The sequence below is a fragment of the Cynocephalus volans genome, chromosome 8 (genome assembly GCF_027409185.1).
Source record: "Cynocephalus volans isolate mCynVol1 chromosome 8, mCynVol1.pri, whole genome shotgun sequence".
Lineage (NCBI taxonomy): Eukaryota > Metazoa > Chordata > Mammalia > Dermoptera > Cynocephalidae > Cynocephalus > Cynocephalus volans.
Genome location: NC_084467.1, coordinates 124,868,541 through 124,893,964, shown reverse-complemented (window position 1 = coordinate 124,893,964; position 25,424 = coordinate 124,868,541). Strand labels below are relative to the sequence as shown.

The window sequence follows — 25,424 nt, the reverse complement described above, 5'->3', positions numbered from 1 at the left end:
TCAAAGAAAAACTGGAGATGTGAGTTTACTTCAATCCACTCTCCAACAAAGCAGACTTTGTCTCAGAATGAGACACCAGAACCCGCATTTCCTGCTTGTTCTCAAAAAAGGGAAGAAATTACTGTACTGTTTTTGGAACTGTCAAAACTTTCTCCTGGAAAATATCAAAGCAGTATTAATCTCTTTCTTTCCCACTGCCCACTGCCTCTAACCATAACAAATTTGGTTTTCCTTCTAATTAACACTGAAAAATTAATACTCCTGAAATCAAATCAGGGAGCACACCTGTATGGCAAAAACACTCCCTTCAAACACACCTTGAAATGTAACTCTTATTTATTCTCCAACTAAACATGAGATAAAGGGGACTGCACATCATTACTGCAAAAATACTCAAGGAAGTACCTTTTTCTATGACATAGAGCCTAATGTGCCCAGGCTGGACAACAATGTCAGGAGGGTTTTTGACATCACAGATATAGGTGCCATTGTGTATAAATTGCATATTTTCTATGTTGATTGATGCATCTTTCTTGTCAAGGTCTCCAGCCCAGCTGATTCTGTTCTTAAATGGTGGATAATTCCCCAGGTAAACTTGCCCTTGGGAGTAGTGGAAAAACTGCAATTAGAAAAAAAATAACACATGAGCTATTTTCAAAAGCAGAATTCCTAAACTCTATTACAGGAATGCTGTGAAACGGTCTTTTACAAAAGACTTCACACATAAAGAAATGCAGCATCATATTACAAATCTCAAGCTATGGAATCTAAGCCAGACAGGGTTTAGCGATCACGGGGTTCAACCCTGACAGGTTTTTTAGTTCAAGAAACAGACTTGTATATCATCTCTCATTATCTCAATATCTCACTGATGTAATTACTACCACCCATAAAAAAGGAAACGAGGACTCAAAGAAGCCATTTTCCCAAGGTCACAACGATAGGAAGTTGTGGGCTCAGAATCAAAACCAGGCTTATCTGACTCTTCAAAGCCAATGCTCTTCCGACAACACCGTGATGGGGCCCAGTGAGTCCAAAGGCTTCAGAAAGTTTATCATTCACAAAGCAAGAAGAAAAAGAAGCCAAAACATCACAGATTAGTTTATCCGTGGGTCGCTCCTTCTTACTTATTGGTTTCCTATGGACAAGTCACATATGTGGAAGAAGCAAAGCCCACACAGCACAAACGACTCTCACCTGCCTTTGAAAGTTCAGCCTTTAGCCCCTTTCTCTTTCCATTTTTTGCTCTCTCCTCAGACCTACTGGCAAAGAAACTCACTTCTCAAAGTAAACCTTGTCAAACCCAGCACCTTGGAAGCAATGTGAGGCCCAGCGTGAGGGGATCTATCCTCATACTTTAATCCAAACAGCTCTGCTGGAGGCTCGATGTCTTTGTTCTCATTCATGGGTGGGGTGAGGGGCTGGGGTGGAGATCAGCTCCACTGGCAATTCAAATAGAACGTCTTTGAACCCTTGGAGCACACTGAGAACCCCTGTGCAATCTCATCTGTTCCCATGACTTAATGACTATCTATATTTTGTCAGCTCCCAAACATCTCTCCGTAGACAGTGTCTGCTGAGCTCTAGACTCCGTACCCAGTTGCCTACTCATTTTACCACCAGGCTGCCTCCGTCCCCCAAGCTTGTCATTTACCACCAGGCTGCCTCCGTCCCCCAAGCTTGTCATTTTCTCCTATAAACTTCATCTACCAATGTATCTTATCTTGACTGACGATGACCATTTGTCTCCCAAACTACAAATTTTAAAGTAATCTTTGATTCCTGTATCTTCCTTCCCATCCAATTAACCCTTTAAAGATGCATGTCTGATTTCTACCCTGGAAAAAGACATTATCTTTACTATACTGGACAGTAAGCAAACCTTTCATTTGCTCCAGAAGGAAACACCATCTTTATCTTCCAAGGTTAGTCACTGTACAAAGAAAGTTCAGAACAAAGGCAGCTAGTGCCTCTGCTTGCAAGACATGCAGAAATGTGTGAAAGACCCATGGAAAACTGTCTCCCAACAACACTCAAATGCTTAAAACTATCCTACAAGGTGAGATACATCTGCCTGATATTTCACAAATGAGGAAAGTGAGGCTCAGAAAACCTTGGTGACTTGCCCAAGGTCATAGGTCTTGGAGATGAAATTTAAACCCAGCTTTGATTTCAGAGCTGAGACTACTTCCATTATTTAATGCATCTCTTGTCTGATCATATCTTGCCTGCTCTAAGTCCTTCACTCTCTCTTCTTTGTCAGGAAACAAACCATAAACTCTCAGCTTAGCAAGCAAACTCTTCCATCATCTGGTCTCTACCTTCCCTTTCCACCATCTCCAAATACTCTCTGCCTTGCATTTCTAAGCCAGCAATGATGGCCTGCTCTGTACTGTTCCTCACTCTTGTGTCTTATGCATACTGCTCCCTCAGTTAGTCTCCCTCCTTAGACTGGGTGCCCTTTGAAAGCAAGGGATAAGTTGTACTTACCTCTGTACTCCTCAGCGCTTAGCACATAGTAGGAACCACATATGTTTGCTGAACTGAACTGATGAATAATGCTTTCATCAGACCAGTGAGAGATGGAAATGAAGAGTAAAAAATTCACAAAAAAGACTACATCTCATTATCAACCAATATTTTTTAAGTTCAAGCCACTATGCTAAAGCTATGAGGGATAGCAAAGATGCAAGACAGGTATCTCCTCTCAAACAACTATACTCAGGATAAAGAAGAGAAAAACTGTCATATTAAGGGATCTTTATCACAGGAGTGGTCAATACAATGTGGGTAGTGAGTTTGAAGAGCTAAAAGGTTTAAAAAAAAAAAAGAAAAAAGAAAAAAAGAGGTCTTATGGAGGGGTCAGAAGTTAAAGACAGCATACAACTTATATGGCAAGAGTTCAGAAGTAGGAGACTAAAGCAAAAATAAAGCAGGAAGAACTCGTTCCTAAAAGAACAGAACTACCCTAAAAGAACGAGCAGATAAGGGAAAGAGGGGAGAAAATATGAGTTCAGTTTTGGACATGTGAATCCTGATTCCATGAACCAGAAAAGCCATCTATGGTATGCTGGATTTGAATATACTTTTTCTGCAAAATCTACAAAAACAAAAAGCAACCTGCTCATCTTATTAAATGTGTCCTGACATTTCAGAGATAAAGAATCCTATATCAATAAATGAGCATTCTGGAGGAAACTGCAATCAGACTGGTGTGTAAGTACAAATCAATTAGCTAAAAACATTAATTAGAAATACAGCATGTTCTTATCATTAAGGCTTGAGTTATGTAAACCTTCCTCAACCCATATGACAAGAATGTTTTGAGCATAAATGGAACCACTCTTTATCTCTGGGTGTCTTCCTGATGATTACTCCATTTTGTATAGACTAAATAAAGCCCCTCACATCCACTCTTGCAAAAGACTTCAGGGGAAAATTCTTACAAGTTTGAACAGTTTTTTGGACTCTCTTGAATAAACTCTTATGTTTACTTTTGTTTCTATAGGAACTTTAGTGTATATTTTACACTGATGCCTTATTTATGTGAAGCAGGAGAATGCCTTTGTATCTGTTTCCCCACGACAATTGTAGGGAGTCCTACTCTCACCTTTATGGCACTGTAAGGGAGGGCTCCTTGTAGAAACCTCTGGACCATGCGTTCTCAATAGGGGCAATATCTCCCCCAAGGGAGCAAATATAGACTCTTGGATGGGAAGTTTTCAGAAAATCTTACTCTTTTACATATAAAGCACAGATATACAGTATATCTGTGGCATTAAAATTTCATGGGAGGGGGCAGAGAATAGAAAAAAAATGTCAAAAAGGCTCCTTTAAAAAATAAATTTTAAAAAATTAAGAAGCAGTGCTGCCTTAGTCAGTCCCTAAAGCCTATAGGCAGTAAGTATTATTATTATTATTTTTTAATTTTTAATTTTTTGGTGGCTGGCCGGTATGGGGATCTGAACCTTTGAGCAGTAAATATTAACAAACTTCTCTGAGAGAGAAATAATAGCTAAGGGAAAGAGTATAGTAGTTGGAGTTCAATGAAACAGTTTGAACACTTCTGACCTGTGTGGTGTGGCCATGGGCGAATAAGGCCTCTTGAGTCAGTGTGAAGATTAAATGTCATGGGCATATGATGAGCCTAGCATCTAGGTGGTGATCAGCAAATATAGTTGTCATCATTCAAAAGAAGAATTGGGTATTCTTAGTTAAAGACAGATGACAGAGTCTGTCCCTGCCAAGTACTGACAACCTAAAAGGTATAACACTGCTAAAGTATGTACCAATATTTAAAGGACATTCAACAGGCTAAGAGACCAAGAATAATATAATTAATTGTATATATTAGTACCTCAAGAAATAGACACTATCCTGGGCACTTATCTTATATAATTTCTCACTTTATCCCTTAATACTCCTATGTAAGAGATTTTATGATCTCCATTTTACAGACAAGAATCAAGATAGTCAGTCCACATTTATAAGCAGCCACTGCATAACCATCACTCAGCCAGCTACTAACTAGCTTTTCTTTTAACCCTCTGGCACTTTATTCTGTCCTTCATCTTACTCCGAAGTCATCTATCTACCAGTCTGACTCCTTTTTTTTTTTAAAAAAGATGACTGGTAAGGGGATCTTAACCTTTGACTTGATGTTGTCAGCACCACGCTCAGCCAGTGAGCCATTCTGCCATCCCTATATGGGATCTGAACCTGGGGCCTTGGTGTTATCAGCACCACACTCTCCCTAGTGAGCCATGGGCTAGCCCGTACCAGTCTGACTCCTAATCCCTCCCTGGGTGAAAGCAAAGACTGTGTTGTAGACATTTTTGAAGACCCTACATACCCACTGCATGGTAAGCTGCCAATAAATATTGTTGAATCAGATGGACTATAAGCTAAATCAAGAAACTCATAATTAAATGAGAAGGGAGCATACATATATATATAAAATGTAGAAGTATGTAAAAGAAATAGAAATAAAAATAGGACAAATAAAAGCTGAAAAGATGCAGAATAAATCATGATTAGAGTCAGCACAGTTAATTAGGGGCTTCTCTGTGGAGAAGATCAATTTCAAAATGGGATTTGATGGCAGAAAGGAATTGGGGGGATGGCATGGGGAAAATGACATGCAAAGACAAAGAAATAAGCTGCATTTAAGAGATGCTGAACTTATTTTTTCCTGGAGTGTTTGAAGCAAGAGAAGGGCCTTGAAGTCTGCAACAGATAACAAATGTATTCATTTTGGAGATTAACGATCAGAAGAATGGATCATTAATTGTACCACAGCAGTAAGGAACCCTGTGACAGAGGACTAGCCAACAGCAGTCAAGCATCCTTACCGACACAGTGGTGTCAGTCCCCTCTGGCTGGAAGCTCCAGGAGACTGAGGTCAACCCGCCAGTCGTGTCAGTAGACTTGAACTTGCATGTCAGCTTCCCTTGTGTCCCATTTGCCACGAAGAGTTCTTTTGGTGTATACACCTCCAAAGCTAATACTTCAGCTGTCACTGGAGAGAGAGGAACAAAGAGTTTAAAAGTAGGATTTAGCATGAACATTTACCATTGTACAAATTTGTCAGAGATGACAAAAGATACAAGAAAGTTACTTGATATATATAGTAATCTGCTGCCATTATACTATACATTTTTGGCAGGATATTCTACAGCTAAGAACAGTTGACCCTTGAACAACTCAGGAGTAAGGGGCACTGACAGTCCCCCCAACCCCAGTTGAAAATCCATATATAACTTTTGACTCCCCCAAAACTTAACTACTAATAGTCTACTGTTGCCCAGAAGCCTTACTGATAACATAGTCGATTAACACATGCTTTGTATTTGTATGTATTATATGCTATATTCTTACAATAAAGCTAAAAAATAAAACATTTTCTAAAAATTGTCACAAATCTCCAAAAAAATTTCTAATATATTTATTGGAAAAAATCTGCATAATCTGTATATATACAAGGGCTTTTTTTTTTTATTGAAGCATAATTGATTATATATATTTGTGGGGTACAAAGTTGACTATCAATAGTTGTGTACAATATGTGCTTGTCAAATCAGGATAGTTAGCTTATTCATCATCACAATACATAATCATTCTTTGTGTCTGTTAACCAGTTTCTCATTAATTTCTCATTGACGACCTCCCCTCCCCCTTTCCACTCCTAGTAACCACAGTACAGAGGGCCTTTTGACTGTACAGCAATGTCTGTTCACAAGTGTCAGAGAAGCAGAGCTTTAGACGCCTCTCAGAGTCAGATCTCCTGATGCCACCAGTGGTCCCCCATTCTTCCCTTTCATGCATCTGCTTTGGAACCTCATCTTGATGATGCTGAGCCTTAGCAAGAGCTAGGACAACAGCGATCACTGGACGCAATGCTCCTGGCTAGAGGGTGAGGATCGGGCCAGGGTGACGGAGTCCTGGTGCGCCTGCCACCCTCCGGATGCTGCCCCTCTGAGTGGGGCCTATGCCAAGTGGCCATACCTCCCCTGGTGCTGCCCCTCCTAATCCCTCTTCCTACAAAAAGGGGCAAATGTTCACTCTTGGGGCCAGCAGAGTTGAGGGTCAGCTTGTCAACCTTGGCCTACACAGCCCGTGTTCTGCGAGATGGTGGTTGTGCGGGCAGGGCCTGAAGCCCTAGCTGGCTGTCTGGGCTTCGTTTCCTGTTTCTGCCAGTTCCTGCCCCAGGTGCCAGTCACCTCTTAGAGGGGAAAGCCTTGGGTTTGTTGCTCCTGAGAAAGAAAGCAAGCAGCTCCTGATACGTTAGAACAAGCTGATCTGACAATCACATCCAGGCCATGTTATTCCCCTGTGGGACATGAACACCCTCACAGGACACCAGCCCCACACTAGGTTACCATGAGACCATGATAAAATTAGATAAAACAAGGCCACTTCCTAATTCTGTCTAAGCACGGACACAAGCAAATCACTTTTCCACGTGCCAGGAACCCAATCACAGAACTATCCCTCTCTTCTGTCAGCTCCAATCTAGAGACAAATCCTCTTTCACCAACCCCAAATCACCCAATCAAAGCTCAGATCTAAATAGTTTCTTCCTAACACCCCTTTACAGAAACACCCCAAAGTTTCACTGTGGTATGTGTTCTCCCTCTCTGCATCGAGTAATAAACCCAACTTGTTTAACTAAAAAAACAAAAAGCCAAAAAACCCCACGTATAAGTATGTGGACCTGCACAGTTCAAACACATGTATTGTTCAAGGGTTATCTGTACTTCCTGCAAAAAGAATAATTGCTGGGCCGAGCCTGTGGCGCACTTGGTAGAGTGCTGCGCTGGGAGCGCGGCGACGCTCCCGCCGCGGGTTCGGATCCCATATAGGAATGGCCAGTGCACTCACTGGCTGAGTGCTGGTCACAAAAAAGACAAAAAAAAAAAAAAAAAAGAATAATTGCTGATGATCTGAGGTTTCTACTGTTTACGTTTTCTAGTAAAAAGATATTTTTACTAGTTTGGCTATATCTAACATTTATGGGCTTTTTTTGCTTTTTTAAAAAAAATTAATAGACTTTTTTTTAGAGCTGTTTTACATTTACAGAAACACTGAGCGGAAAGTAGAGTTCCCTATTATCCACATCTGGCGTTAGCTGGTACATTTGTTTCAATCTATAAGCCAATACTGTTACATTATTGTTAACTAAAGTCTGTGGTTTACATTAGGGTTCACTCTGTGTTGTACAACCTACGGATTCTGACAAACGTGTATAAAGACATGTACCCATCACTACAGTTTCATACAGAATAGTTTCTCTGCCCTAAAACATCCCCTGTGCTCCACTGATTCATTCCTGCTATCCTCCCAAACCCAGGCAACCACTGATCTTTTGCTGTCTTTTTCGGAATGTTATACAGTTGGAATCATATAGTATGTAGCCTTTTTAGACTGGCTTCTTCACTTAGCAATATGCATTTACGCTTCCTCCATGTCTTTTTGTGGTATGCTATCTCATTTCTCTTACTGAATAACATTCAATTGTATGGATGTACCACGGTTATTCATTCACCTGTGAAGGACTTCTTGTTTGCTTTCCTGAGGGTCTGTTTTCAATGATGTAAAGGCCATATTTTTACTTCTTTAAACAGTTCTCACATTTTCCCGTTACAGAGCAATTGTTAACACACTGAACTTTTCTCACCTTCCATATTTAAAGCAAGTAAAACTATTCTAAGAAAGATACTACTTTATTTAAAAGCTGTGTTTATTATTTAACCTATCCTTTGCCTCTACAGGACTTAAGGCAGAAAAATGCATCATCTACTCTGGTTATCGAAATCTTACCTACCATAAGACTTCAGTGTGCTGGGTACATGTGTACTCAAGAAATAGCTGTTCACACGGTGTCATGTTTTCATTTCACCAACAGAGTTTTTTCAGTTAGCCTAAGCCCAGGAAACAGTAATTAAAATGTGCCTATCACTTGGAATATAAAAATAGCTCTTTTTTCAAGATCTGCAGTCGGAGGCGGCTGCAGTAATTATTAAGTATTCCTGCTTCATTCAAAAAGAGATACTTTCACAAACTAAATGAAGGTTAGAAAAAAACTTACTTGGCCTAAAATTGGTAACCTAAAAACACCCATCTTCAAAACAAGATATTTTTTAAAGAAATAGTTTGGAATAAATATCTGCAGTGTTCCAATAATGCTTAGAATGTAATAGACGGGCAGAATAAGGAGGGCTATTGTCACCCAGGACGGATGGCCATTTTCAGAACAAGGAGAACTAGAGTCCTTACTCCCCCATTCCTCCTAACCATCTTCCAAATGTTTATTCTCAGGACACAGTGGGCACTTTTGGCTATTCTTTTAAATAAACTGATAGCCACACTGCATCAGACAGATTTTTTTCTGCTAAAGAGGGTAGATTATTATTATAGGGAACAATGGATTATTATTTGTGGTCCAAACCTCAAAACAAGCCCTTCTTTCAGAACAGAAGCAAACAAAAGACGCTCCTTGCTATTGTGGGCAGGCAGAAAAGCAGCCCCAGGGCACTCAAGTTCAACAAGAAGGACAAAGCACAAGACTAGACAAGTTGACCAGCTTATTCCAGGAAGCAGCACTGGTTTGCAACCCTTCTTCATTCTGTGTGATTTTGACTAGTTTTCTCCATGGTGATGAGAACTACAAGGAAAGCCACAGTCTCTAAAGTCCATAAGTAATGTTTCTCAGGGATTTTCTTAAACCAGATCTCTGCCTCAAGGCTTGGTTGCAAGAACTGTTACACTGAGAAGTTATTTAAGATGGAAGTAGACCAAGTGTCCAGCTTACAGTCATAGAATTTTGAGTAAAAGAGACTAACCAAATCCCTAAATGGCTTTTACGCAATCTATTTAAGACACTTGATTTAGTTACACCAAAGCTGGTTAATAAACAAATGGCTTTTTAAAAAAACACACAATCACTCTGGCTAATTTGAACATGTAGCTGTTAGAGCCTTAAGATTATGAATTCCAACTCTAGCCAGTCAGCTAGTTCCAGAAAAGGAAAATGACCCCAAACAGAGTGAGTTAACTTCCTCTCATCCTTGGTTGTCTTTCTCTCAAATGCTACTCTTGTAATTCTTGGGGATTCCATTAGTTATAAGACAAGCTTTCCAAAAACCTGATCTCTATTTATCTCCTCTTTTTCCTGACAATCTAGATAAGATCAGGCCTACCCCAGCCACTCATTCCTATGGTCATACACTAAATCAGGGCTTCTAAATCTCAGCACGATTGACAACTGAGCCAGATAATTCTTTGTTGTAGGGAACTGTCCTGTGCATTGTAGGATGTTTAGCAGCATTCCTGGCCTCTAGTAGATGACAGTAGCATCTCCTCTGCCTCCAGTTGTAACAATCAAAAATGTCTCTAGACATCGCAAATGCTCCCTTAAGGGTGAAAACACCCTTGGCTGAGAACCACGCTCTAGATCCTATCATCAGTACCTGCACCCTCTCCACAATCTCAATTCAGGCTTTTGTACTCTCTGACTAACCACCTCCTAGCTTTCCAATACTCTGACTTCATTGATCCTTCAGCCACATCAGAAACTCAATTCCATCAAGCCTCCAATCTTTTCACTGTCTTGCATCCTGGCATGTCTTCATTTGCTTCGCTCACATTAGATCCTATGGTCCATCACTTTACCCACCTCATTGCATGCACAATGAGCCCTTTTCCTCTTCAGTGCATTCACCTGGCCAAACCACAATCCTAGTTAAATCCAATTCTCTACCCAACCAACATCTCTACCAGGGTGGCTGACCATGCCAGAGAAATGCACACAATCCCTCTGACTGATCTCACCTTAAATTCATGACTACTAACCTCAAGGGGACTCAATGCTGCCTGGCAATCTGTCCACATTTCTCTAGTCTAACTACTTTCCATTTTCCTAGAGGATTATTTTATATCTTCCTCTGTAACCTCAAATCTCCACCTCCTCCAGCTTCTCACTCTCAGCTAATGACTGTGCTTCCTATTTCACTGAGAAAACACAAGCAATTAGAAGAGAACTTCCCTACGTCCCCACACCACACCTACCCACCTGCCTACATCTGTGCCTAGATGTGCTGCTGCCTTCCCTCTGCTACTATGTAGGAAATGTGTGTGCTTCTCTCCAAGGTCAAGCCCTCCATCTCATCTTCTCATGCCTGCCTGAGGACACTGATCTGGTGATTCTCCCTCTCTCCTGAATTTTTCACTCACTACTGAACTACCATCATCAGCCAAATAAACACTTATTTATATTTATATCCCAGCTTTAGAGGGAAAAAAATCTTGATGCTGCATCTCCCTACAGGGTAGGATCCCTTTACCCTCCTCTATTTTACAAACCTTGAAAGACTTGTCTATACTCAATGTGTCCAATTTCTCTCCTTCTATTTCTTCTTAAATAAACTCAATTCAGGCTTTCATCCCACTACTAAAACTGTTCTTGTTAAGGACAACATTTGACAGAGTTGGTCACTTTCTCCTTGACCTTTTTTTTTTTTTTTTTTTGTAGTTTGGTTTCTGGAACGCCCCTCCCTCTTGAATCTCTTATCTCATTGCCTGCTCCTTACCTGCTTCTTCTGACCTCTGTATGTTAGAGTCCCAGATCATTCCTCTGATTGCTTATCTATTTAATATTCTACTGGTGACCTCATCTAGTTTCAAGGCTTTAAATACCTCCTAAATGCTGATAACCCCTGTATACACACACACACACACACACACACACACACACACACACACACACACACACACACACACACACACACACACACACACACACACACACGCCTGCTCAACAGCTTGACTTAATGTGACTGGCACCATCTCCAATTTAATATGTCCAAGTTGAATTCCTGAGTTGAATTCCTGATTCTTGCCCCAAAACCTTCCCTTCCGCACTCTTCTCCACCTCAGTAAATGGTGTCTCCAGCCCTCCAGTGGCTGAGGCCAAAATTCTGGAATCCTTCCTGACTCCCCTCTTTCTCACAACTTACCTCCAAACTATCAGCAAAACATGCTGTCTCTAGAAATTGTTTCTAGAAAGAGATGTAGAAATTGATCTCTTCCTGCCTCATTTAGTGTTACCAACTTGGTCCAAGCCACCTTAATCTTCCACTTGGATTAATTCAATGGCTTCCTAACTGGTATCTTTGCTTCCAGCCTTACCCACTTAACTGCAACTGGTTCACACAGAGGCCAGAGAGATCTTGTTAAAATTCAAGTCAGATCATATCACTCTTCTGGTCAAATTCCTCCAAGGTTCCCTACATCAGCCAGGATCAGGTCAACCCTCCTGGTATCCACAAAGCCCTACATGAGCTAACTCCTGGCTACCTCTCAGACCTCCCTACTCTTTTCCCCTCAAACATGCTGCAGCGGCCACCATGGTCACCTGTTGTTCCTTTGCCTATTATGAGTGTACCCAACATAAGGAATACTACAGACAAAGAGACTAGAGGTATCCCATGAAATCATGTGACACGAGAGGCAATGGAAGAATAGTCAACTGTGTCAAATGCTGAGAATCAGGTGCTCTGCATAGTTGATCTCAGGGAGAAGTTTCAGTGGAGACCCTTGCTTAAAACTGCACGTGGTTTCCATGCACTTAATAGTATCCAGAATCCAAAATACTTTTACCAAGAACAATGCAGTAGTTTTTGACCAACTTGATTAGCATGAGTCGTATCTTGTTAGAAATGTGCTCCTGTGTGGGTAAAGAGAGAAACTAAAACACAGGTTTCCTTCTCAGACTACATTCCATGCAGCCTAAGCAAGGGATGAGTTCACTGGTTTCTTAAACAATTGGGAATGGTTTCCTTTGTCCAGACCCTCCATCCCCTTCTTTAAAGTGACTACAGGAGTATTATGGAAACGCATAGTAAAATTATTGTGGAATTTAGATAGCTCATCTTTACAGTCATAAAAGGAAATTTTTAGGGGCCAGTCAAAATGGCCAAAAATGCAAATGTAAAGAAATCTGAGACATACAGAAACTACTGTTCTATTCTACATTCCATGTCACTGAAGACTGAAATCCCAATCTGAATAAGATATTAAATAGGTTCCTTTCAGGCCTAGGATTTACAATTACGGTAGAGTGGCAAAAATGGCTGTGAAATCTATTAAAACTTTGGCTCAAAAACTCATAGATGGAAGAAAAAAAGTTTTCTGTTGACTCCTGGACAAACCAATTGCCTTGGGAATAAAAACATAGAAATGATATGAAATGGAATAAAAAGATTAAGCAATATACAAATGTTTTCATATCCTGCCAACTTTGGATTCTGAAGTACATATAAACTTACGTGTAAACTTCAACATGGTAATGGGAGCTAAGCTTACTTTCTCCCTGGGGAAGGTTTCCATAGGGAGTAGAAAACCCTGCTGAGTTATGCTAGGATTTAAAGGCCAAGAAAATAAACAAAACCCAAAACAATCCTTCTCTCAGTATGCTCTGGAGAATAAGGTTTCTAAAATGTACTGCACTGTCCAAAGGTATTATTTAGCAGTGAAGTGATATTGACCCTCAAAGTAGATAATTTCAAATGAAAAAATCCTGCAAAATCATTTGACAAGTAATCAAAAGGTCTGTGAAATCATCCAGCCAGGGGCCATTTCTACAATAACCCAATGAAATCCAAACCTTGATATTCTTACATTTTGGATGGACAAACAGAACATTTTAGGAGGAAAAAAAAAAACAAATATAGAATACAAAACATTCACCACAACCATAAAGGAAAAAGCAAATTCAAGAATGGTTCACCCAAGAGGCTATTTCTTGACATAACCTATTTCAATATTCTCGATTATTGAAGTAATATAAAGTCAATAATACCTCCCACCTACATGCCAAGATAATCTTACTCCAAGAAAACTCAAAACTCTCACACCATAAAATCATTTGAAATGCACTGGAGTACCATTATCATGAATGAATAAACACTTTCACAGCCTAGGCAGGGATCTTAGCAATTCTATATCATGTTACATCTATATCAGCTGGGTCCATTTAAATTACACTCATTTGTAAAAACCTTATCTTTTTAACAAATTCTGTTAACGTTTTCCTTGAAATTAAAAGAAGGCTTTTGTTTTGAAATATTTTTGAAGCACTTTGATGTCACCTCTCCTGCTTAAAAGAGTACAATCAAGCAATCTATTTAAACAGCTTTCTGGCCTATCTCCTTCTCTCTTGGTACCCAGTGATAGTCTTGATATTGTGATATCTCCTAACACCAGCATAAAGCATAAATATGACCTTTTGAAACATGCTAGAAGAGAGGAACAAAAGAGAACACTAAACACAAAATCCAGAGCGGTGGTTACAACTGGAACAGGGTGGAGGGGCAGGATGCAAAAGGCACACACTACTGCTAATGTTTTATTTCCCAGGCTGGGTGGTGAGTGCACAGGTGCTCATTTTAATACTTATTCTGTAAACTGTACACACACACATACACTTTTGTATATGTTTTATTTTTCACAATAAAAACTTTTTTCTTTAACAGAGAGAAATGGAGACATTAGTAAGCAATAAAAGATTTACTTTTTAAAATTCCAGAATGCTATAGGGAAAGTATTCAACACATGATTCTCTCAACCGCGACACCTATATTTAGGCTGGAGAAAGTAAAGCTGACTCGAGGATGCCTGTCAGTGGAGACGAGGCAGGTGTAGAGCTGCCTTGCTGCGCTGCAGCGTCTGGGGCTTCCCCCCCCCCCCAGAACAGGGCCAGGCTGCAGCTGAGGTGGGCTCCTTTCTTCCATGATCAGTGCTGCTATTCTGGACCTCCCCCACTGGATAGCACAAAGTAGGGGGAGGCTACAAAAATATACTCCATCCAACAAGCCCTCAATATTAATAAATTAAGCTTTTCATTAATCAGGAACACACTCCTCTGCACTCTTTGTCTAAATTATGCTTCAGGCCTTAATCTCAAAGTGACATCCTGCCAGCATCTCCCCAAACTCCACACCCTATGCTCCCTGACATCCTGTCCTTCCCTTGTCAGGGCTCTCCTCACACTCTATGGGAATGACCAGCTGTCTGTGGCTATCAGAGAGCAGGGGACTGTGTCCACCTGTTCACCACTATACCCTCATTACCTGACAAGTGCCTGGCCCTCTCGATGTGTTCAACAAATATTTGTTTGAGTGTTGGAAAAAATGAATGAATGAGTGGCAGAAAAAAAGAAAGAAGAATAAAACATATCAGTCTAAACTCAGACAAGCTCAGCCATAAAAATCATCCTTGCTTCACAGTATATAGCTTCAGCATAATGCCCAACAAAAAGTATCTGCAGAGATTATTCAGGGTCAAGTCTGAATGCTGACCCTACCAAGGAGGAGGCTTAGATAGATTTCCTCCAAGAATCATCTTTCCATTTAGATGAGAGAATCTCAAAAGAGACCCAGCTTTTAAAATGTTCAATTAAAAAAATCCATGGCCTTTCCTAGCACACAGGATTACCAAAACCCTCCCAGAGTCCACTCCTTCTGCTCATGATCGATGTCCAGCTGGCTGCATCTCTATCCCTAACCGTTTTTGCACCAACAAAGATCTTTCTGTCTCTCAAATGAGAAATATTCAAAAGGTCCTGAATCAGGCCAGCCATTGAACAAATCACTTGACTCTTTAAAGCTCTGGTATTTTTCTTTGCCCTCCTCTATGTATGTACTGTTCATCTCTCTCTCCTGTGTCTGCCTTTCTTTGGTCAATCAACCATTCATTTTTTTCAAACACATGCGGGGACTCAGCCTCTGCCCTAATATACTGACAGCCTAGAGACAAATGAACAAACATCTACAGTGCAGTGGCAGAAGCAACAAGCCTGGCACACGGTGCTGTTACGGAGATTTTACATGCGGCAGGGCTTCCACTAAAGACTCAAGGCTCAAAAGAATCAAGCAGGCAGCATGAACATCATACTTGCAGTTAATCTGAACTGTATCTTCAGCATCATGTATCCAAACATCTCTCAGTTCTTAGTAAGCAGATGAAAATAAGAAACTTATTGTAAGAAATCAGACAATTTTACCTCTGATAGATTATAGTTGACTAAAATGCTTAACATAAAGAACATGTTGAAAACTCTGGGGGCTTATTTGATAGACAACAGAATATCACTCACATATCCTATATTTCCTAGGTGCTGAGATGGCATATTAAAATTTCTCTTTAAACAAAAGAACACTGTATCCAACTCTATCTTTCTGAGCTCTCGTCTTATCAGAAGGTTTACAGTATGTAAGAAGATATCTGAACCAAAATTTAACCCAAACCATAAAAGGCCAATACAAATTGTACTGCAAAGAGAACCAGAGATTGGAAAGGATATGACTATGGTCAATGGTAGTAAGAGTATTCTATACTTCCAAAATATGGCAAAAATTTAAAAAATTTAGAAAATACTGATGCCTACTGAAACTACTGAAAAATACTGAAACTACTCTATATAATACTATAATGGTATACACATGTCTTTATACATTTGTCCAAACCCATAAAATGTACAACACCAACAGTGAACCCTAGTGTAAACACTGCAGTCTTTGGGTGATAATGATGTGTTATCATAGGTTCATCAATTGTAGCATATGTACCACTCTGGTGGAGGATACTAATAATAGGAAAGATTATGCATATGTGAAGGAAAGAGGGTATATAGGAAATCACTGTACCTTCCTCTCAATTTTGCTGTGATATGTATTGAATTGTGTCCCCCAAGTTATATTTAATCCTCACTGTGACTGTTAAGAGGATGGGAAATCTTATTATGGAGTTGAAAGGTAGGGGCTGGAAGAGGTGATTAGATTCTGAGGACAATGCCCTAATGAATGGATTAATAACTGTGGTCATAGGGATGGTTCTGAGGGCTTTAAAAGGACAGCATGTGAGAGTCTCTCTCTCTCTCTCTCTGCTCTACCATTATGCCATGTGAGACCCCTGTGTTACTGCCAGATGTGTTGCCTGGACTTTGGACTTTCCAGCCTCCAAAACTGTAAGCAATAAATTTCATTTTCTTACAAATTACCCAGTTTCAAGTATTTATGTTACAAGCAATAGAAACAGATGTGCTGTAAACCTCAAAGTGCTCCAAAAAATAAAGTCAACTTAAAAAAAAAAAAAAGAAAACTGATGCCTGCCAGAACCCCCAGGGATTCTGATTTAACTGGTATCAGATATGGCCTGGGCTCACTGAGGATTTTTAAAGGCCCTCAAGTGATTTTAAATGTGTGACCACTACCCAGAACACCAATGAGATGCTGGGACTTCACTTATGATACTTACATAATAAGACCACGTCTAAAGCAGCTGAGCCAAGCCTTGCCTGGCATTTGATTGAGTGCAGGTATAGGCATGTTCACATATTCATGTGCATGCATAGACCTGAATTTTTCAAAAGACCAGGGCAGTGCTCTACTACCTTCTTAATCAATAACACACTTACAAGTTTAAATGTATACAGAGAAATTTAAAAACTCTACGTTATTCTGAAGACTACACTGGCAGCCTGAGTTAACACAGCAGCGATCTCCGAAGTCCTGAAACAATGAATATAACCCCCATAAGTGTGCAGGTTATTCTTTATTATGATTTTAATGGTTAAAAATGTACTTTGAAAACAAATGAAATATATATCAAGCATTTGGAAGCTCTAAAACACAGTTGTCAGAATCCCCTAGGATTCTATTAAAGAGAGCCTAAAAACCACTACTGTGCTTGGTTTTGAGAAGTTCAAGTTTACCACAGGAGTGTATAACCAGAGTCTGCTGCCGTGGCAGCCTGGAGCTGGACAAACAGACTAACCACATCGTAACTACACAGGGGGAAATAAATTAAATGGGGGAAGAAATACTTCATCTTTTTTAGAGTTATGGACACCCTCAGAGCTGTGTCTACTATCAGGTTCTCCTTTGAGCAGGTTCTTAATTAAATTTGAATTTAATGTAAATTTGTCCATGCCAATTTCTTATTTAAACTCCAGTTTAAAAGCTTCTCCATTGCTTCACAAAGTCCATAATCCTCAGCATGGCACACTAGACTTTTCCAAGTCACTTCCCCTTTTCTTGCTTTATATTTGGTGAGGGCTACTGCTGGTGAGCTGCTCTCAGCTCGCTCTGACTTCCATTGACATGCCACACAGTCAACACACCTCTGGACGTACAATACTTGGAACCTGGCCCACCCTCTGTAATCCTACAGAATGTCAAGACTCCACCTGAACGTGATTTCGGTAAAGCCCTCCTTGACCTGGCCACCTCTTCTGCCTCACTTCTCAATATTTCTTGTATACCACTCCAAGGTTACTGGTGAGAAGTACAATCTCCTTTTTGGTACTGGTACTGCAATGAACTCGAGCTCCCCTATTAGACTCCTGACTTCCTGGGGTGTGGAACTACACCTTAGGCGGCCTTTGTGTGCCCACCGCCTAGGATACTTAATGGTCAGAGAGCTCTCAAAGAACATTTAAAAAGGAATGGACAGATGACAGTTCAATTTTTAGGGTCCCTATAATGTGATTTTATGGTTAATGAAACGTATAAGCATCTATTTTTTCCTAAAATAAATTCAAGAAATCAACTTGCCCTTAAATGGATGCCTAATCCCAGTCAAGCTTTCTCTGGCTCCTAGAAAAATCCAGCAGAAGTCCAGATTAATCAACACCACTGACCACTGCCAGAAAGACTTCAAAGTATAAATGCTCACCCTTGGACAGGAAGTAAAATGTGAGAGAGGAATGGAAATATCTGCCCTTCATCCTGTTGAAATGCAAGCTTTGTTAGAATAAAAAAAGATAACAATGTCAATTAAACTCATTTACCGAATAGGTAATAAGCGCTAGGTTCAGTGGGGAATGCAGTCACATTAGATACTACACATGAACATATACACGAGAATGTATACAACACTGAGTACCTACTGTGTGCAGGGGTTGGGTACAATGCAAGGCACAGGAAAATCGCCCTCGAAACAGGGATTATGTGCTACCTGGTCTGTATTTATTTACTGTTTATAATACCTTATCTTCCCTGTAAAAGGTCCTACTAAGCCATCTCCCTGAAGTAGCAAATAGATTTTATGTAGCTAATTAAAGTCGAAGTTTGAAAAATGAAGAGGTCAGGGAATTCTTTATGGAAGATGTATTCAAATTTTATATGGAACATTGAGAAGAATCAAGATAGACAGATATGAAGGGCATTTTGCAGAGATAGTAAAACATGAGATGATGTTTAAAAATGAATTATATAGATTAATTTGGCTGGGGTAAGAGGAAAGCTTTTACATAGAAAAGGCAGGCTTGCAGGTAGTGGACACCACTGAGGATTTTTACGAAGGGCAATGTAGTAAAAGTGGACTTTTTGGTTGAGATGTGAAGAGAGACACACACACACACACACACACACACACACACACACAAACATACACACGCACACAAAAGGAGGAAAAGAAGAGATACTTGGAATAATTTTTTCCGAAAAAAAGGATTCTTGTTTCATTTTGCTTCTAACGCTGGACAAACAGGAAAACCTCCAGGAGTGACTCATCTATAAATCTTTCAAAAACAACAATATCACTAACAAAATCAAATTATTTTTACATGTATAAACCTACAAATTGATTTTAGATATGTTACGAATATTTTTAAAACTTTGCACATCTAATTTCTTTGAAATCATTTGTAATAAGGAATGCTACATGATTACATTTGTTAAATGACTGCTTCACACTCCTTGAAGTTACTTTTTTTTAATACTACAACCACTTTGATGGGAATCTTGCTAAATGTATTATTTTTCTTCTGTCTTCATAAAAGATAATATAGTAGGCAAAAAAACTTGAGGAGAAACCGATACTTACATAGTTTCAAAGCATTTCCCTCAAGATAGTTATTAATTACAAAGGGAAAGAAAAGAGTTACTTTACAGTGGAGAAACATGGCAGACACCACCTTAACCACGGATCAAAGGTACCATCACGAGTCATGGAACAATCAGCAGCTCATGTCTGCTTATCTCATGCACTGAGAGGAACAGAACATCACTTCTGTGGCATTCCTGCCAAATGCGGATAAGCTGAATCATCAGACAAACCTGACTGAGGGTCAATCTACTACGTACTTGGCCTATATAATTTACATTTAAAATGTTAATGCAAAATTTTAAAGAAAAAGACTCAGGAAGTGCTGCCGACAAAAGGAGACTAAAGAGACTTGACAACTGAATGAAACACGATTTCTAGTTATAAAGGACATGATATTAGTTATAACAGATTTCTTCTGTCATAAAGGACATTATTGGGACAATGAGCAACATCTGAATAAAGTTCATATATTAGATAACAGTACTGATCAAGTATTTATTTTCTGATTTTGATAATTACGCGGTGGTTATATAAGATGTCCTCAGTCTTTAGAAAATATATATTAAAGTATTTAGGGAGAAAGGTGCTGCTCTCATATGGTAAAGAAATGAGAGTGGGGGGCAGGGGGGAGAGCTGGGGGAAACATGGGAGAGAAAGACAAGGGAGAAATATTATGCAAATGTAATAAAATATTAACATTTGAGAAATCTGGGTGAAGGGTAGATGGATTTTTTTGCAGCTTTTCTGTAAGTCTGAACTTACATCAAAATAAAAATGGAAAAGAAAGACAGTATTCCATTTAACCTCTATTTGGTAAATCAGGACTTGTGTGGACATTAGGAACAAAACACGTACCACTTAACGATACCCTCTGGAGCCATTCAGATATGTAGGGCTATCTGCCCCTATCTAGATATCCCCAGCCATAACTACTTCTAAGGAAATGCTCTTAGCTTTCTTACTGTCTGCACCATTCACATCAGGCCAGCCGTGGTCACTGCTCACTGCAGCTTGCCTCCAGCAGCCCCTATTCCACCTCATCATTAATTGTTCTAATCTGTTACTGGCTCGGAAATTCATCTAGTTCACGTTCACTTTACAGATGAAAAAAATCTCAGCCCAGAAAGGGTAAGTAACTTACTGAAGGTATCCAGATCATAATGAACAGAAACAAGATTTGAACAATCCCCAAATCCTTTTTTGGTGATATAACACTACTTTGATCAATGTATAAAATAAGAGTAAATAGTCTCTTAGTAAAGAACTGTGTTATAAGTAAAGCTCAAGAACTTGAAGAAATTGACTTGTCATATTACTCTTAGCTTCCTATTGGCCTTTTTGTTTACTTTGAAGTGGCCAGATAAGCCTCTGCAGATTAGTAAAAGTGTTGGTATATTTCAAAACCTTCTCCTAAACCTCTTCTTTGTGTAACAGAGAAACCCACATGTTGTGTAATCTCTGGATATTTTATAGATGTATTTCCCAAAGTTTAGATTATTACTCATTTTGATTTATGTGCACAGAGAGACCACAATGCAGCAGAAGGATAGAGGAATGCATGTTGTTACGTCATCTGAAACTGAATATAGCTTAGAATGTACAACAATAAAATTTATGAGTACCTTGTTCCTGCAAAAGTATTTTTCCAGATATTTGCAGATAACTGAAAAACTCTTCTGCTTCCTAACTTACTATAAACATTTAATGGAATAATGACATCTCCTGAATTCCTTGAGGTCCATTTTCTCCCTAGGACTGGCATTTACTCAAAGGCTTCTGGATGGCAAGAATTGCCTGGAACAATCAAGTCTGTCAAATAGTTGAAATGGCATTTTGAGGAGGCTGATAATGAAATAACTTTTTAAGCCACAGTGACGTTTAGAAATAATTTCCAAACCCAAATGTTTAAGTAAATTTCCATTAATGGGGGACTACATAAATGTTATGGTATGTATGTTATAATATAAATATTACGGCACATAAGAGAACACCATAGTACAAGAAGGAATGAGGAAGTGTTTTAGTGCTGGTATGGAACGATCTCCAAGACATATTATTAAACAAAAAAAAGCAAAGGTAGACACGATATACAAAAATTAACTCAAGTTGAGCGCAGAGTTAAAGATAAAAGCTAAAACTATAAAATTATTAGAAGAAAACATAGGAGTAATCTTGTATTAGGCAATGGCTTCTTAGATATGACACCAAAGCACAAGCAACCAAAGAAAAAACAGGTGGACTTAAAATTTTTGTGCTTCAAACTATCAAGAAAGTGAGAAGACAACCCACAGAATGAGAGAAAATATTTGCATATCCTATATCTGATTAGGGACTTGTATCTAAATACAAAGAACTCTCACAATTCAATAATAAAAACATGATAAACATTACTAGACATTAGAGAAATGCATATCAAAATCACAATGAGATACCACTTCACACCCACTAGGATGGCTATAACCAAAAAGACAGGCAATAAACAACTGTTGGAGAGGATATGGCAAAATTGTTGGTAGGAATGTAAAATAATGCAGGCTTTTGGAAAACTGTCTTTCAGTTCCTCAAATGGTTAAACATATGACTCAACAGTCGCACTCCTACCTAAGTATATATCCAAGAGAATAACGTGTCCATCAACGCATGAATGAATAAAAAAAATGTGGTATATCCACACAACAGAATCTTATTTGGCCATAAAAAGAAATGAAATATTGATGCATGTTACAACGTGGATGAACCTGTAAAACATTATGCTAAGTGAAAGAAGCCAGACACAAAAGGTCCCGTATTTCTGTAATTCCACTTACATGAAATTTCCAGAACAGGAAAACCCATAGAGACAGAAAGCAGATTAGCAGGAGCAAGGGCAAAGGAAATTGGGAATGACCCATAGTGGGTACAAGGTTTCTTTATGAAGTAACAGTATTCTAAAAATAGTGATAGCTGCACTATTCTGTGACTATACTAAAAAACCACCGAATTCTACATTTTAAAAGAGTGAATTTCATAGTATCTGAATTATATCTCAATAAAGCTGCTGTTAAAAAAAAGAAAAAGCTGTATAACTGTGTATGAGAGGCTGTTGTAATTCTTTCAGTAAACTTCCATTACTAACCTCTCATTCTGTTTCTTCCTATCTGCCCTTTAAGATAATGCCTCTGACGGCATAGGAGTCACAAGTTGTGTGCCTAAGGCTTTTTTTTCAGAATCACTGAGGTTAGCCAGGCCCAACCCAAACCCGGCTGGGCAGGCTGAGCCTGCAGACATTACTACTGAGCCTGTGTGAATGTCTGACCCAAGCGATACCCCAAAGTGAAGGCCTCAGAAGCAGCCTCAAAAGCAAGTTTTCCTCTGAACTTCTCTGCCTTCTTCTCTGTCTCTCAGCCTCATTCTCCCCCGAGGCAAGCCATAGAATCTAGAATCCTTCTTTCCCAAGGTGGGTCACAGGTATACTTGAATCTTAACCCCCTGCCTTTCTGTCTTGGAGCTGGCCATAAAGAAATTCTCTGATCTACCTTGTCTGATATTAGATCATAAAACCCCCATTCCAGAAAGGGTCCTGCCCCATATCCTGGAAGAATGAATGCTACACAGAGAGGCCACAAAGAATTTGGACAGGACTTGCTGGGTTTCCCCAATCAGCCTATTAGCGTTAGATCTTACTTTTCTTGTCCAATCACATTTCTACATGGCTGTGCCTGCTTCATGGAACCTAAGCATAAATATGGACACTATTCCCTAAATCTCTGGTCTTCATTCTGAAGGGTCCCATGTCCTGGGGAGTAAAACTGATATAATAAAATTTGTTATGCCCTTTCTTCATATTAATCTGTGTTTATCAGGTGATTTTTCAGAGAAACTTCCAGGGGTTCCCCTACGACATCAGAGGGAAAAGTCCCCACCTCCAGACAACACCATCTTCTGCACATGCAGAGGGCATGTACTGGTGCAGATCACTGAAGGACTCCTTCAAACCGCTTAACCAATCACGATCCCCCATGCCTGCACCACCCCTAATGACTTCCTCGTGGTGGGGAAGGAGACCTAACATGCTAATCTCCTGCCTTTCACATGGCCACCTTGTGATTAAACTTTCTTTCTCTACTGCAAAGACACGTGTTTGATTGAACACTATCCCTTCCGGATTTGCTCGTATCTCAATAACATACCTCTGGGAGGATGCACAGGAAACTAGCACTGGCCTCCTTCTCAAGGGGATGGGGAATAGGAGGAAGGAACATTTTTTTACTATGTACTTTTATACAGCTTTCAAACTATGTCAGTATAGCACTACTCAAAATTTCTAATTAGAAGTGAAATGAAATTAGAAAATGTTTTTAACAGACTAGTTCCTTTTACTGATTAACCATGCAACGCACTATGCAAAACAAAATATTCAGGGGGCTGCCAATGGTAATGAGTGCTGAAATTAGACTGAAGTAACAGAAAAATCAGTACAGTGTTCTTTTCTATGCTGTATCATTCTTTTCTTCATTAGTCTTCTAATTCAGTGGCTCTCTGATGAACAAATTTTCTGTGTCTCTTGTTTGGAGACTGAAACTGAACAAATTTCTCCAATAAACATCAAATTCCCAAGTTTCTTGTAAAAAAAAAAAAAAAATGGTGATAAAACCTCTCTCTACCAGAAGTTATACTTTAGAGGAAATTAGATTAAGAATAATAAATAACCCTTAATTGAAAAATAAATTAGGAATAAATTTAAGAATAAATGACCCTTAGGAAAAAGCCAAGAACAGCTCAGAAACACATGCTCCACTCCGGTTTCCATTCAAATGGATTAAAACTGCTCTCTGAAGGCCATTCCCCAATTTTCAATGACTGTCAGAGAGCTAGCCCAGAAATAAGCTTCTAAAACAGGCCACCAAACCCCAGCTCCATTCACAACAGGGACAGAAGGAAACAGCTCCCCTTGGTAAAGAAGTTCTCCCTTTTGTCTGATTCCATACTGTCCATCTGGAATCAGGGTGCAGCCCTTTCCATTTTGGAGCATTCTGCACTATAGATCTCATTTGCCATACTGCATTTCCTATCCTCTTCTGCAATCTATGCCAATGCTGATGCAAGTGGGGGAGAGCTGCTTTACCCTGCTGCACAGGTGTGCCAGTATAGCCTCAACCCCCCATGACACACACCCTTCAAGCTGGCTCTTCCAGCCAGTTTACTGCTTTCCCCATCTTACCCCAGATCCCACATTTCTGCCACATCAAACTTCTAGCCCTTTCCCCAGCACAGTACATTCTTTATAACAACCCTAAGCTTTGCTACATGCTACTCTCTCATCTGAAGGCCTTCTGCTCAAACCCACTCACTCAAATTGGGCCATCCCCTACTCTTCCTTCAAGGGAACTCCGAAACAATGACCTCTGTAAAGTCTCCCCTAACTTGTGGTCTAATCGTGATATTTTTCCTGAAGTATAAATGAACTGATATTTAAGACTTATAAAGGTACAAAAATTAGCATATTTCATCAAATCTGAACCACCACTAAAGGAAAGACACATTATTTTACGAGTCTTCAGAAAATAAAAATACTATGTCTCACCAACAATTGTAAGGCATATCCCAACATCAAAGATATTAAAATGTGAAAAACTGTCTTGGAATTAACAAAATGCAGTAAACCACAAATCTGAAAGGTAAGGATGTTGTCTTTCATCTATCTGCTTACCTATAACATATCTCAATAATTGTTTCCCAGTCTCTCCCAGGTCTTCGGCATCTGAAACTCTGGATTTTACTCAAATTTGATTCTGTTTCCCAACACTTAGCGCAGAACTTAAAACTCAGGATATGCAAGGTAAAATAAGAGTCCCACTTATTAAATTTGAAGCTACGAGTTCCTATTTATTAAATAAAGTATGAAAATAAGATGATAAAACTTAAAAATCACACAAATTACACAAAACTAAAAAAAAAAAAAGGCTTCTTTGCCCATAGGGACCCAGGCAATACCCATTATTTCAGCATCAATGTTAACCCAAACATAATGGAGATATTAAGTATTTTCAGTGTTTTTA

The 25,424-nt window shown here is 39.4% G+C and overlaps 1 protein-coding gene across 5 annotated transcripts in view; it reads right to left on the bottom strand.

The window, feature by feature from the left end:
* MPZL1 (myelin protein zero like 1) overlaps positions 1–25,424 on the bottom strand; it is a 61,947-nt gene that overhangs the window by 17,590 nt on the left and 18,933 nt on the right. For all 5 annotated transcript variants that reach the window (XM_063105158.1, XM_063105161.1, XM_063105159.1 and 2 more), the window contains exons 2-3: positions 5,352–5,518; positions 406–619 (exon numbers count right to left, since the gene is read on the bottom strand). In XM_063105158.1, coding sequence (XP_062961228.1) covers positions 406–619; positions 5,352–5,518 — 381 coding nt within the window. The remainder of the gene's footprint in view (positions 1–405; positions 620–5,351; positions 5,519–25,424) is intronic.